General features: G+C 35.0%; 1 protein-coding gene across 9 annotated transcripts in view; it reads left to right on the top strand.

Annotated features, from left to right (window-relative positions):
• nrxn2a (neurexin 2a) overlaps positions 1-14,079 on the top strand; it is a 359,408-nt gene that overhangs the window by 100,573 nt on the left and 244,756 nt on the right. Inside the window, exon 1 of one of the 9 annotated variants that reach the window (XM_058415330.1) lies at positions 2,097-2,185. The exons of the other annotated variants lie outside the window; for them this stretch is intronic. Coding sequence (XP_058271313.1) covers positions 2,113-2,185 — 73 coding nt within the window. The 5' untranslated portion in view covers positions 2,097-2,112. Of the gene's footprint in view, positions 1-2,096; positions 2,186-14,079 lie in introns of those variants that run through there. 9 annotated transcript variants of the gene reach the window in all.

Here is a 14,079-nt window from a genome sequence, read left to right as displayed (position 1 = left end):
ACTGAGAGGCAGGAATGTAAATACTCAGAATCACTCTGAATCAAATTGATCATGTTCAGCAAAATGAATTCATGATATACACAGATCAGTCATAATATTCTGAGCAGTGACCAGTGAAGTGCCACTGATGATCTCCTCATCATGGCACCTGTTAGTGGGTGGGATATATTAGGCAGCAAGTGAACATTTTGTCCTTAATGTTGATGTGTTAGAAGCAGGAAAAATGGACAAGTGTAAGGATTTGAGCGACTTTGATGAAGGGACAAATTGTGATGGCTAGACCACTGGATCAGAGCATCTCCAAAACTGTAGCTCTTGTGGGGTGTTCCCGGTCTGCAGTGGTCAGTATCTATCAAAATTGTGATCCGATAATTGTGATTATATATAAACATTTTTATTTTATTTATTTGATATATATATATATATATATATATATATATATATATCAAATAAATAAAATAAAAATGTTTTCCAAATCCAATTCTAATCTTTTCCATTTTCACCCGATCATATTAAATTCATTATTTATTTCTCTGATATCTGATAGACCAGTTTTTGCTGGATTTAGCTGGATATCATATCAGTGGCATCTCTAGTGATTGGGTGAGCTTGCTAGCTGATCTGCTAGCCAATCTGATCTCATAAACACATACGTGGTGCTGGAGGCACGAAAGCCGCCGGCGATGTGAATTAATTGAAATCCACCACACAAATACAAACAGTATTCTATTGCAGTGTTTAATTTGACTTCAGTGTTATTCCAATCAATATGTCCCAATTGATTTGCTTAATGTTAGCTTTTGTGTAGAGTAGGGAAGCTGTCGATGTGTTAGGTTGGTGGAAAAATGGAAAAGAAAGCACTAAATGTTCTTTGTTAGTCTGAAAATACATTATATGCACTAAAGGACATGGAGTTCAAGTGTTTTAGCTATAAACATTGTTAACATTTGCATAAAATCGAGCACATAGTCATGCAGAGCCTTGGTAGAATGGGCCGTAGTGAAGAGCTGAGTGACTTTAAATGTGACACTGTAACCTATGTCACAAATCAGTTTGTGAGATGTCTGCTCTGCTAGATCTGCCCCCGGTTAGCTGTAAGTGCTGTTATGGAAGTGTCTAGCAACAACAACAGCTTAGCCACTAAGCAGTAGACCACACAAACTCACAGAGCGAGGCCACCGAGTACTGAAGTGCATAGCGCGTAAAATCACCTATCCTGTGTCGTGTTACTAACTACAGAGTTTAAGACTGCCTTTGAAAGTCACATCAGCACAAGAAGTGTGTCAGGAGCTTCATGAAATCAGTTTCCATGGCCAAGCAGCTGCACACATCCTAACATCACTGTGCACAATGCTAAGTGTCAGTAGGAGTGGTGCAAAGTGTCGCCATATGCGTTCTCCTGAGTGATGAATTACATATTACTGTCTGGCAGTCTGATGGATGAACACTGTATGGTCAGAAATATGTGGACAGATCTCATTTCAAAAACCCTGGCGATTAATATGGAGGCTAGGGCAGCTTCCACTTTTCTGGGAAGGCTTTTAAATTATTTTGGAGTCTGTCTGTGAAATTTGTGCTCATTCAGTCAAAAAAAGCATTTGTGAAATCAGGCGCTGATGTTGGATGAGAAAGTCTGGCTCTCAATCAACATTCTAATTTATCCGAAAGGGCTTCAGCTGGATTGAGGTCAAGGCTCTGTGCAGGCCATTGGAGTCAAACTATGCCTTAATGGACTGTTTTTAGTGCATAGGGGACAGAGTCATAGTGGAACAGGAAGCACTGCTGGGATAATGCAATTGACTAAAATATCTTAGTCTGCTATAGTATTAACATTTCTCTTTACTGGAACTAATGGGCACAAACACTGAAAGACAGCCCCAGACCATTATCTCTCCTCTACCAAACTATCACTGGCACAATGCATTCCTGTAGGTAGTGTTCTCCTGGCAAACAGCAGACCCAGATTCTTCAGACTGCCAAACAGTGAAGTGTGATTCATCACTCCAGAAGACATGTTTCCACTGCTGAGTCCAGTGGCAGCGATTCACGTCATTCCAGCCAACGCTTGGCAACCCGCGCAGTGATCTCAGGTTTGTGTGAGGCAGCTCGGCCATGGAAACCTGTTTTGTTCCGATGCACAGTTCTTGTTCTGAGTTTGCTTCCAGGGGCAGTCTGGAACTCTGTGGTGAGTAACACAGCAGAAGATAGGTGATTTTTACACGCTATGTGCTTCAGCACTCGGCAGCCCCTCACTGTGAATTTGCATGGTCTACTGCTTTATGGCTGAGCTGTGGTTATTCTGCACACTTTCATTTTTAATAATGTAGTAAATAGCACTTACAGTTGATTGGGGCAGATGTAGCAGGGCAGAAATTTAACTTTTGGAAACTGACTTGTGGCAAAGCTGCCAGGTCATTGAGCTCATTAGAAAGACCCATTTTACTGCTAAGGTTTGTGCTTTATTTTATGCTGTTAGAAATAGATGTGGCTGAAACACCTGAAACTCAGGAACTCATCGGAACTGGGTGTCCATATACCAGTGGCTATACAGAGCAGGTGTGATGGTCAGGTGTCTATATATTTTTGGCTTTATAGTGTATTTCAGCCTGCATGAAGCCAATTCTACAGTCAACTATACAAGACCACATGAGAAAAAAACAAATCCTTTGTTTTGTTTCATTGTGGTTTCTTAGACTGTTAAACCTTTAATATGACTTGGCATGTTGGGGAAAGATGTGTGTGAGCTGTTTAATCACAGTCCTGCCTGCTCCTGAAGGAATTCCTCCTGCAGTTATTTTTTATTAGCCTTTAGAGCGAAATAAAATCAAATAAAATCCTTACAACGTGGCAGAGAGTGTGTCCTGACCAGAGCTGTGTGAAAGATCCAGACACGTTTTCAGAGTCTGGAGTTGAACATGGCAGACAAACCTCCCAGGTATTACTATAGATGCTGTATCCTCTATCCATCATTAGGCTAGAGCTGCCATGCTGTGCATTCTAGGTTTCAGTTCCCAGTTTGTTTAATTTTATGAATGTTAACCGAGGTGTTTTGTCTTTCTAGCTGTACGAATAACACATCCGAACAAAAGCAGTGTCAGGAAAAACTGATTTTCTTTCACTGCGGTTAATGGTATGTTAATGTACAGTAGGTCACCCAAGTGATCATTATCGTGAGATCTAATTAAAATTGCTGGCTCCTTGCTTGCTCCTAGCTCACAGTGCTGAAGGAGCAGCTGCTGGAGTTGATAAGAAGGAACAATAAGACATCAGAAACATGTAGCAAGCTTGCATAGGAGCAATCCAGTTATCATCTTAGTAAAAGGAGAAACCCGTTCTCCCGAAAAGTACCATGACTTGGAGCAGTGAAGCAGCTCCAGGTGAGGCACTAAGAGTTAAGTGCCTAGCCCAAAGGAGAAAACCAAACCTGGTCATATACAGAATCCTGTTACGAACAACTTCACAGTTCACAGCTCTGGAGGCACCAGTCCTGGAGTTTAAACAGAAATTCTACAGGTCCTGCTTTCTCTCAACACCAGTTTCACGAGCTCCGGGGGTGCATAACACTCACATCCTCTAGTTTCGCTCTAGTCTACATCTAGCTGTAGGTCTAATTGCTGCTCACTTCATCAAAGTGAATATTTTATTGTAAGTGTATGGCGACCTGGGAAAGCCCTTCAAATAGTGAAATTTTGTCTGAAATATATTCCTCTTTTGCTTGTATCACAGCTACAACTATAGCTCTTGCATATCCTGAGAAAGTGAAAAGGGAGCCTAAGATTTACTTAAGTAAGGAGATAAAAGGTCTGGAGTTGAGTTCACTTGTTTGAATTTGGAATATGTTTCTGTTAAACTCTCTATATCAAGTCCAGAGAGCTGTCACTGCCAGTGAAGCAAGCCATCATTAGGCTGAAAATGGGTTTCTTCCTTGGTGATGCCCTGTCAGACATTTACTGCTTGTTCTTGGGGCGTTTTGCCTTCAGCTTCGCCTTCAGCAAGTGAACGGCATGCTCAGTTGGATTTGAATCAAATGATTGACTTGACCATCGCATTCTTGATTTGCTTTTGAAGTGTTCTTTCGGTCATTGTCCACATCTCAACACTGAAGCACTGACCGATAAGTGTTGAAGTGTTTGGCTGAATCTGAGCAGATAAAATAGTCCTACAAACTTCAGAATTTATTCTGCTGCTTTGGTCAGCTGCTACGTCATCGGTGTATACAAGGGAACCAGTTCAAGCTTCAGAGCATGAGCAGTTTCTTCTTTTCATCATACTCTTCCCATCATTCTGGTAAAGTTCTGTGTCTTATCTGTCCATGGAATGCTGTCTCAGAATGTATGGACCAAACTTATATGTAGATATAATGGTAATGCCTCGGTACATACTCCCGTGAGGGCTTCTCTTGATTGTTGACTTTGACACAGATACGCCTTCCTCTTGGGTGTGTTTGTTGATCTGGCTCTTTGTTTCTTCACCAGGGAAACAATTCTTCTTCATCACTTGTTTTCTGTGATCCTCCAGGATTCTGGTGTCCCTGAGAACACCACATAGCTGATTTGGCCACTCATAATATTTTTGTTCTCTCACTGATGGGTTGGTTTGAGTTTTCCAGCCTATTGATGACTTGTTTCACGGGCTCTTTGGATTTCGTGTTAAGAGTTAACAAAAAAACTCTAGACCTTTTCTCTGCTTACTTACTGCTTAAGTGGAATAATATTGAAGGAGCAACACACCTAGCCATGAGATAGCTGAGCAGCTAATGGACAAAGTACTTAGGGGGTAATTACAAAAGACAATTAAAGCTGAAAGTCTGCACTTTGACCCCATACTCATTATTCAATTTCTAAACATTCTTATATACTGTGTTAAACAGCTAAAATATCAAAACCTTTGCCAGTGTCCAAATAGTTATGGACCTGACTGTATGCAGTATACTAGGGGTTGGGCAACTACTAATATTTACTAGTAACAGATTACTGCACCTTTTTAGGATACACTGTAAATTTACTATTTACGAAAGTGGAAAACGTGCAAGCTGAGGCTCAGTTCGGGATCATGAAGGAATTCACTCTGCCTCGTTGTAGATATTCATTTTATTCATTCATTTTATTTAGCTTTAAAAAACTACAGGAGGAATTCCTTCAGGAGTGGGTACAGGTAAATCGGTCCATCAAAGCAAAATAAATTCCAAAAATCTGTCCCTTTTGTAGTCTTCTGTAGTCGACTGTGGATTCGGCTTCGGCTGGTACGAAGTCATTCAGACTAAAAAAGAATATCGAATCGAAATTCTTTACAGTCACCGCTTTTTAGTTAAAGAGTATATGAATGCCCTTCTTCTTACCCTCATTTATTCGCTGTCTACAGAGCAGTCGCTCCCTGTTTAATAGTAACGTCCTTCGTTTTGTATAGGAAAACACAAATAATATAAAGAGTCAGTGTAGCAAAAACCTTTGCTCAGGAATCAAGTCATGGATCACGGTAAAAAGTGATTTTTCAGAGGCAATACAAAAAGGAATAATTATAAAATTTAAAATAAAACATTAAAAAAAGTAAATCCCAGACACACTGATGTGAGTAATGTAAAGAAACACAACATATATTGATTTTTCTTTCTCTAGATAGTAGTAAATAAAGGCAGTACAAGTCTAAAGATTGGCCATTATTTAACAAATATCTTTAGAAAAGCCATTTCTGCTCTCTTTTTGAGAAAGGAAATAGGAAGAGCAGAAATGGCTTTTTTAAAGCCATTCACTGCTGCAATTTTATCAGATGGAGTTTTACAATTCAATGTCCTTTTCTCTTTTCCTTCATTCAGAGCTTCCACACACAATCGTGGCTTCTTCATATTATGTGACTTCCTGTAATTGGCCTCGCTTACTCCAAACTCCTGTGCATCACTGAAGAGCTTAATGTGCTGAAACGCTGGCCAGATGAACTTTCTATTTCTCTACTATTATTTGACAGAGACAAATTCCCATTTCTTCTTTTTTTTTTTTGACGAATCAATTAGTTTAAACGTAAAAAAAAGGATTGGCTGAAAATCAGTATTGAAAAATACAAAAACCAAAAATCATTTCAGTGTTTCACTCAACTGAAGCTACTAGAAACAAACAAAAAACAAACATGAACTAATGAGTGAACGCAAGAAGAAATGAACAGACAAATGACTGAAATAAGGAACAAAGCAACTAAAAAAATAAGACAGACAAACAAAGGGAAGAATGAAAAACAGAGAGATGAAGGAATGAACAAACAAACAAACAAAGGAAAGAAAGAATGAACAAAGTTAGACAGATGATGGAATGAATGAAGAAACAAACAAACAAAAAATTTAAGACAGACAAACAAATGAAAGAATGAACAAATTCAGACAGATCAAGGAATGAACAAACAAACAAACAGACAAACAAACAAAGAAAAGAAAGAATGAACAAAGTCAGACAGATGAAGGAATGAACAAACAAAAAACAAACATGAACTAATGAATGAACGCAAGAAGAAATGAACAGATAAATGAATGAAATAAGGAACAAAGCAACTAAAAAAATAAGACAGACAAACAAAGGGAAGAATGAACAAAAACAGACAGATGAAGGAATGAACAAACAAACAAAGAAAAGAATGAACAAAGTCAGACAGATGAAGGAATGAACAAACAAACAAAGAAAAGAATGATCAAAGACAGACAGATGAAGGAATGAACAAACAAACAAACAAAGAAAAGAATGAACAAAGTCAGACAGATGAAGGAATGAACAAACAAACAAAGAAAAGAATGATCAAAGACAGACAGATGAAGGAATGAATGAACAAACAAACAAAGAAAAGAATGAACAAAGTCAGACAGATGAAGGAATGAACAAACAAACAAAGAAAAGAATGATCAAAGACAGACAGATGAAGGAATGAATGAACAAACAAACAAAGAAAAGAATGAACAAAGTCAGACAGATGAAGGAATGAACAAACAAACAAAGAAAAGAATGATCAAAGACAGACAGATGAAGGAATGAATGAACAAACAAACAAAGAAAAGAATGAACAAAGTCAGACAGATGAAGGAATGAACAAACAAACAAAGAAAAGAATGATCAAAGACAGACAGATGAAGGAATGAACAAACAAACAAACAAAGAAAAGAATGAACAAAGTCAGACAGATGAAGGAATGAACAAACAAACAAAGAAAAGAATGATCAAAGACAGACAGATGAAGGAATGAATGAACAAACAAACAAAGAAAAGAATGAACAAAGTCAGACAGATGAAGGAATGAACAAACAAACAAAGAAAAGAATGATCAAAGACAGACAGATGAAGGAATGAATGAACAAACAAACAAAGAAAAGAATGAACAAAGTCAGACAGATGAAGGAATGAACAAACAAACAAAGAAAAGAATGATCAAAGACAGACAGATGAAGGAATGAATGAACAAACAAACAAAGAAAAGAATGAACAAAGTCAGACAGATGAAGGAATGAACAAACAAACAAAGAAAAGAATGATCAAAGACAGACAGATGAAGGAATGAATGAACAAACAAACAAAGAAAAGAATGAACAAAGTCAGACAGATGAAGGAATGAACAAACAAACAAAGAAAAGAATGATCAAAGACAGACAGATGAAGGAATGAATGAACAAACAAACAAAGAAAAGAATGAACAAAGTCAGACAGATGAAGGAATGAATGAACAAACAAAGAAAAGAATGATCAAAGACAGACAGATGAAGGAATGAACAAACAAACAAACAAAGAAAAGAATGAACAAAGTCAGACAGATGAAGGAATGAATGAACAAACAAACAAAGAAAAGAATGAACAAAGTCAGACAGATGAAGGAATGAATGAACAAACAAAGAAAAGAATGATCAAAGACAGACAGATGAAGGAATGAACAAACAAACAAACAAAGAAAAGAATGAACAAAGTCAGACAGATGAAGGAATGAATGAACAAACAAACAAAGAAAAGAATGAACAAAGTCAGACAGATGAAGGAATGAATGAACAAACAAAGAAAAGAATGATCAAAGACAGACAGATGAAGGAATGAATGAACAAACAAACAAAGAAAAGAATGAACAAAGTCAGACAGATGAAGGAATGAATGAACAAACAAAGAAAAGAATGATCAAAGACAGACAGATGAAGGAATGAACAAACAAACAAACAAAGAAAAGAATGAACAAAGTCAGACAGATGAAGGAATGAATGAACAAACAAACAAAGAAAAGAATGAACAAAGTCAGACAGATGAAGGAATGAACAAACAAAAAACAAACATGAACTAATGAATGAACGCAAGAAGAAATGAACAGATAAATGAATGAAATAAGGAACAAAGCAACTAAAAAAATAAGACAGACAAACAAAGGGAAGAATGAACAAAAACAGAGATGAAGGAATGAACAAACAAACAAAGAAAAGAATGATCAAAGACAGACAGATGAAGGAATGAATGAACAAACAAACAAAGAAAAGAATGATCAAATTCAGACAGATGAAGGAATGAACAAACAAACAAAGAAAAGAATGATCAAAGACAGACAGATGAAGGAATGAATGAACAAACAAACAAAGAAAAGAATGAACAAAGTCAGACAGATGAAGGAATGAACAAACAAACAAAGAAAAGAATGATCAAAGACAGACAGATGAAGGAATGAATGAACAAACAAACAAAGAAAAGAATGAACAAAGTCAGACAGATGAAGGAATGAACAAACAAACAAAGAAAAGAATGATCAAAGACAGACAGATGAAGGAATGAATGAACAAACAAACAAAGAAAAGAATGAACAAAGTCAGACAGATGAAGGAATGAACAAACAAACAAAGAAAAGAATGATCAAAGACAGACAGATGAAGGAATGAATGAACAAACAAACAAAGAAAAGAATGAACAAAGTCAGACAGATGAAGGAATGAACAAACAAACAAAGAAAAGAATGATCAAAGACAGACAGATGAAGGAATGAACAAACAAACAAACAAAGAAAAGAATGAACAAAGTCAGACAGATGAAGGAATGAATGAACAAACAAAGAAAAGAATGATCAAAGACAGACAGATGAAGGAATGAACAAACAAACAAACAAAGAAAAGAATGAACAAAGTCAGACAGATGAAGGAATGAATGAACAAACAAACAAAGAAAAGAATGAACAAAGTCAGACAGATGAAGGAATGAATGAACAAACAAAGAAAAGAATGATCAAAGACAGACAGATGAAGGAATGAACAAACAAACAAACAAAGAAAAGAATGAACAAAGTCAGACAGATGAAGGAATGAATGAACAAACAAACAAAGAAAAGAATGAACAAAGTCAGACAGATGAAGGAATGAATGAACAAACAAAGAAAAGAATGATCAAAGACAGACAGATGAAGGAATGAACAAACAAACAAACAAAGAAAAGAATGAACAAAGTCAGACAGATGAAGGAATGAATGAACAAACAAACAAAGAAAAGAATGAACAAAGTCAGACAGATGAAGGAATGAACAAACAAAAAACAAACATGAACTAATGAATGAACGCAAGAAGAAATGAACAGATAAATGAATGAAATAAGGAACAAAGCAACTAAAAAAATAAGACAGACAAACAAAGGGAAGAACGAACAAAAACAGAGATGAAGGAATGAACAAACAAACAAAGAAAAGAATGATCAAAGACAGACAGATGAAGGAATGAATGAACAAACAAACAAAGAAAAGAATGATCAAATTCAGACAGATGAAGGAATGAACAAACAAACAAAGAAAAGAATGATCAAAGACAGACAGATGAAGGAATGAATGAACAAACAAACAAAGAAAAGAATGAACAAAGTCAGACAGATGAAGGAATGAACAAACAAACAAAGAAAAGAATGATCAAAGACAGACAGATGAAGGAATGAATGAACAAACAAACAAAGAAAAGAATGAACAAAGTCAGACAGATGAAGGAATGAACAAACAAACAAAGAAAAGAATGATCAAAGACAGACAGATGAAGGAATGAATGAACAAACAAACAAAGAAAAGAATGAACAAAGTCAGACAGATGAAGGAATGAACAAACAAACAAAGAAAAGAATGATCAAAGACAGACAGATGAAGGAATGAATGAACAAACAAACAAAGAAAAGAATGAACAAAGTCAGACAGATGAAGGAATGAACAAACAAACAAAGAAAAGAATGATCAAAGACAGACAGATGAAGGAATGAACAAACAAACAAACAAAGAAAAGAATGAACAAAGTCAGACAGATGAAGGAATGAATGAACAAACAAAGAAAAGAATGATCAAAGACAGACAGATGAAGGAATGAACAAACAAACAAACAAAGAAAAGAATGAACAAAGTCAGACAGATGAAGGAATGAATGAACAAACAAACAAAGAAAAGAATGAACAAAGTCAGACAGATGAAGGAATGAACAAACAAACAAAGAAAAGAATGATCAAAGACAGACAGATGAAGGAATGAATGAACAAACAAACAAAGAAAAGAATGAACAAAGTCAGACAGATGAAGGAATGAACAAACAAACAAAGAAAAGAATGATCAAAGACAGACAGATGAAGGAATGAATGAACAAACAAACAAAGAAAAGAATGAACAAAGTCAGACAGATGAAGGAATGAACAAACAAACAAAGAAAAGAATGATCAAAGACAGACAGATGAAGGAATGAATGAACAAACAAACAAAGAAAAGAATGAACAAAGTCAGACAGATGAAGGAATGAACAAACAAACAAAGAAAAGAATGATCAAAGACAGACAGATGAAGGAATGAATGAACAAACAAACAAAGAAAAGAATGAACAAAGTCAGACAGATGAAGGAATGAACAAACAAACAAAGAAAAGAATGATCAAAGACAGACAGATGAAGGAATGAATGAACAAACAAACAAAGAAAAGAATGAACAAAGTCAGACAGATGAAGGAATGAATGAACAAACAAAGAAAAGAATGATCAAAGACAGACAGATGAAGGAATGAACAAACAAACAAACAAAGAAAAGAATGAACAAAGTCAGACAGATGAAGGAATGAATGAACAAACAAACAAAGAAAAGAATGAACAAAGTCAGACAGATGAAGGAATGAATGAACAAACAAAGAAAAGAATGATCAAAGACAGACAGATGAAGGAATGAACAAACAAACAAACAAAGAAAAGAATGAACAAAGTCAGACAGATGAAGGAATGAATGAACAAACAAACAAAGAAAAGAATGAACAAAGTCAGACAGATGAAGGAATGAACAAACAAAAAACAAACATGAACTAATGAATGAACGCAAGAAGAAATGAACAGATAAATGAATGAAATAAGGAACAAAGCAACTAAAAAAATAAGACAGACAAACAAAGGGAAGAATGAACAAAAACAGAGATGAAGGAATGAACAAACAAACAAAGAAAAGAATGATCAAAGACAGACAGATGAAGGAATGAATGAACAAACAAACAAAGAAAAGAATGATCAAATTCAGACAGATGAAGGAATGAACAAACAAACAAAGAAAAGAATGATCAAAGACAGACAGATGAAGGAATGAATGAACAAACAAACAAAGAAAAGAATGAACAAAGTCAGACAGATGAAGGAATGAACAAACAAACAAAGAAAAGAATGATCAAAGACAGACAGATGAAGGAATGAATGAACAAACAAACAAAGAAAAGAATGAACAAAGTCAGACAGATGAAGGAATGAACAAACAAACAAAGAAAAGAATGATCAAAGACAGACAGATGAAGGAATGAATGAACAAACAAACAAAGAAAAGAATGAACAAAGTCAGACAGATGAAGGAATGAACAAACAAACAAAGAAAAGAATGATCAAAGACAGACAGATGAAGGAATGAATGAACAAACAAACAAAGAAAAGAATGAACAAAGTCAGACAGATGAAGGAATGAACAAACAAACAAAGAAAAGAATGATCAAAGACAGACAGATGAAGGAATGAATGAACAAACAAACAAAGAAAAGAATGAACAAAGTCAGACAGATGAAGGAATGAACAAACAAACAAAGAAAAGAATGATCAAAGACAGACAGATGAAGGAATGAACAAACAAACAAACAAAGAAAAGAATGAACAAAGTCAGACAGATGAAGGAATGAATGAACAAACAAAGAAAAGAATGATCAAAGACAGACAGATGAAGGAATGAACAAACAAACAAACAAAGAAAAGAATGAACAAAGTCAGACAGATGAAGGAATGAATGAACAAACAAACAAAGAAAAGAATGAACAAAGTCAGACAGATGAAGGAATGAATGAACAAACAAAGAAAAGAATGATCAAAGACAGACAGATGAAGGAATGAACAAACAAACAAACAAAGAAAAGAATGAACAAAGTCAGACAGATGAAGGAATGAATGAACAAACAAACAAAGAAAAGAATGAACAAAGTCAGACAGATGAAGGAATGAATGAACAAACAAAGAAAAGAATGATCAAAGACAGACAGATGAAGGAATGAACAAACAAACAAACAAAGAAAAGAATGAACAAAGTCAGACAGATGAAGGAATGAATGAACAAACAAACAAAGAAAAGAATGAACAAAGTCAGACAGATGAAGGAATGAACAAACAAAAAACAAACATGAACTAATGAATGAACGCAAGAAGAAATGAACAGATAAATGAATGAAATAAGGAACAAAGCAACTAAAAAAATAAGACAGACAAACAAAGGGAAGAATGAACAAAAACAGAGATGAAGGAATGAACAAACAAACAAAGAAAAGAATGATCAAAGACAGACAGATGAAGGAATGAATGAACAAACAAACAAAGAAAAGAATGATCAAATTCAGACAGATGAAGGAATGAACAAACAAACAAAGAAAAGAATGATCAAAGACAGACAGATGAAGGAATGAATGAACAAACAAACAAAGAAAAGAATGAACAAAGTCAGACAGATGAAGGAATGAACAAACAAACAAAGAAAAGAATGATCAAAGACAGACAGATGAAGGAATGAATGAACAAACAAACAAAGAAAAGAATGAACAAAGTCAGACAGATGAAGGAATGAACAAACAAACAAAGAAAAGAATGATCAAAGACAGACAGATGAAGGAATGAATGAACAAACAAACAAAGAAAAGAATGAACAAAGTCAGACAGATGAAGGAATGAACAAACAAACAAAGAAAAGAATGATCAAAGACAGACAGATGAAGGAATGAATGAACAAACAAACAAAGAAAAGAATGAACAAAGTCAGACAGATGAAGGAATGAACAAACAAACAAAGAAAAGAATGATCAAAGACAGACAGATGAAGGAATGAACAAACAAACAAACAAAGAAAAGAATGAACAAAGTCAGACAGATGAAGGAATGAATGAACAAACAAAGAAAAGAATGATCAAAGACAGACAGATGAAGGAATGAACAAACAAACAAACAAAGAAAAGAATGAACAAAGTCAGACAGATGAAGGAATGAATGAACAAACAAACAAAGAAAAGAATGAACAAAGTCAGACAGATGAAGGAATGAACAAACAAAAAACAAACATGAACTAATGAATGAACGCAAGAAGAAATGAACAGATAAATGAATGAAATAAGGAACAAAGCAACTAAAAAAATAAGACAGACAAACAAAGGGAAGAATGAACAAAAACAGACAGATGAAGGAATGAACAAACAAACAAAGAAAAGAATGATCAAATTCAGACAGATGAAGGAATGAACAAACAAACAAAGAAAAGAATGATCAAAGTCAGACAGATGAAGGAATGAACAAACAAACAAAGAAAAGAATGATCAAAGACAGACAGATGAAGGAATGAATGAACAAACAAACAAAGAAAAGAATGATCAAAGTCAGACAGATGAAGGAATGAACAAACAAACAAAGAAAAGAATGATCAAAGACAGACAGATGAAGGAATGAATGAACAAACAAACAAAGAAAAGAATGAACAAAGTCAGACAGATGAAGGAATGAACAAACAAACAAAGAAAAGAATGATCAAAGACAGACAGATGAAGGAATGAATGAACAAACAAACAAAGAAAAGAATGAACAAAGTCAG

Source organism: Hemibagrus wyckioides, linkage group LG18 (genome assembly GCF_019097595.1).
Source record: "Hemibagrus wyckioides isolate EC202008001 linkage group LG18, SWU_Hwy_1.0, whole genome shotgun sequence".
Classification (NCBI taxonomy): domain Eukaryota; kingdom Metazoa; phylum Chordata; class Actinopteri; order Siluriformes; family Bagridae; genus Hemibagrus; species Hemibagrus wyckioides.
The sequence above is the reverse complement of the archived record's forward strand: the minus strand, read 5'-3'. Positions and strand labels throughout refer to the sequence as shown.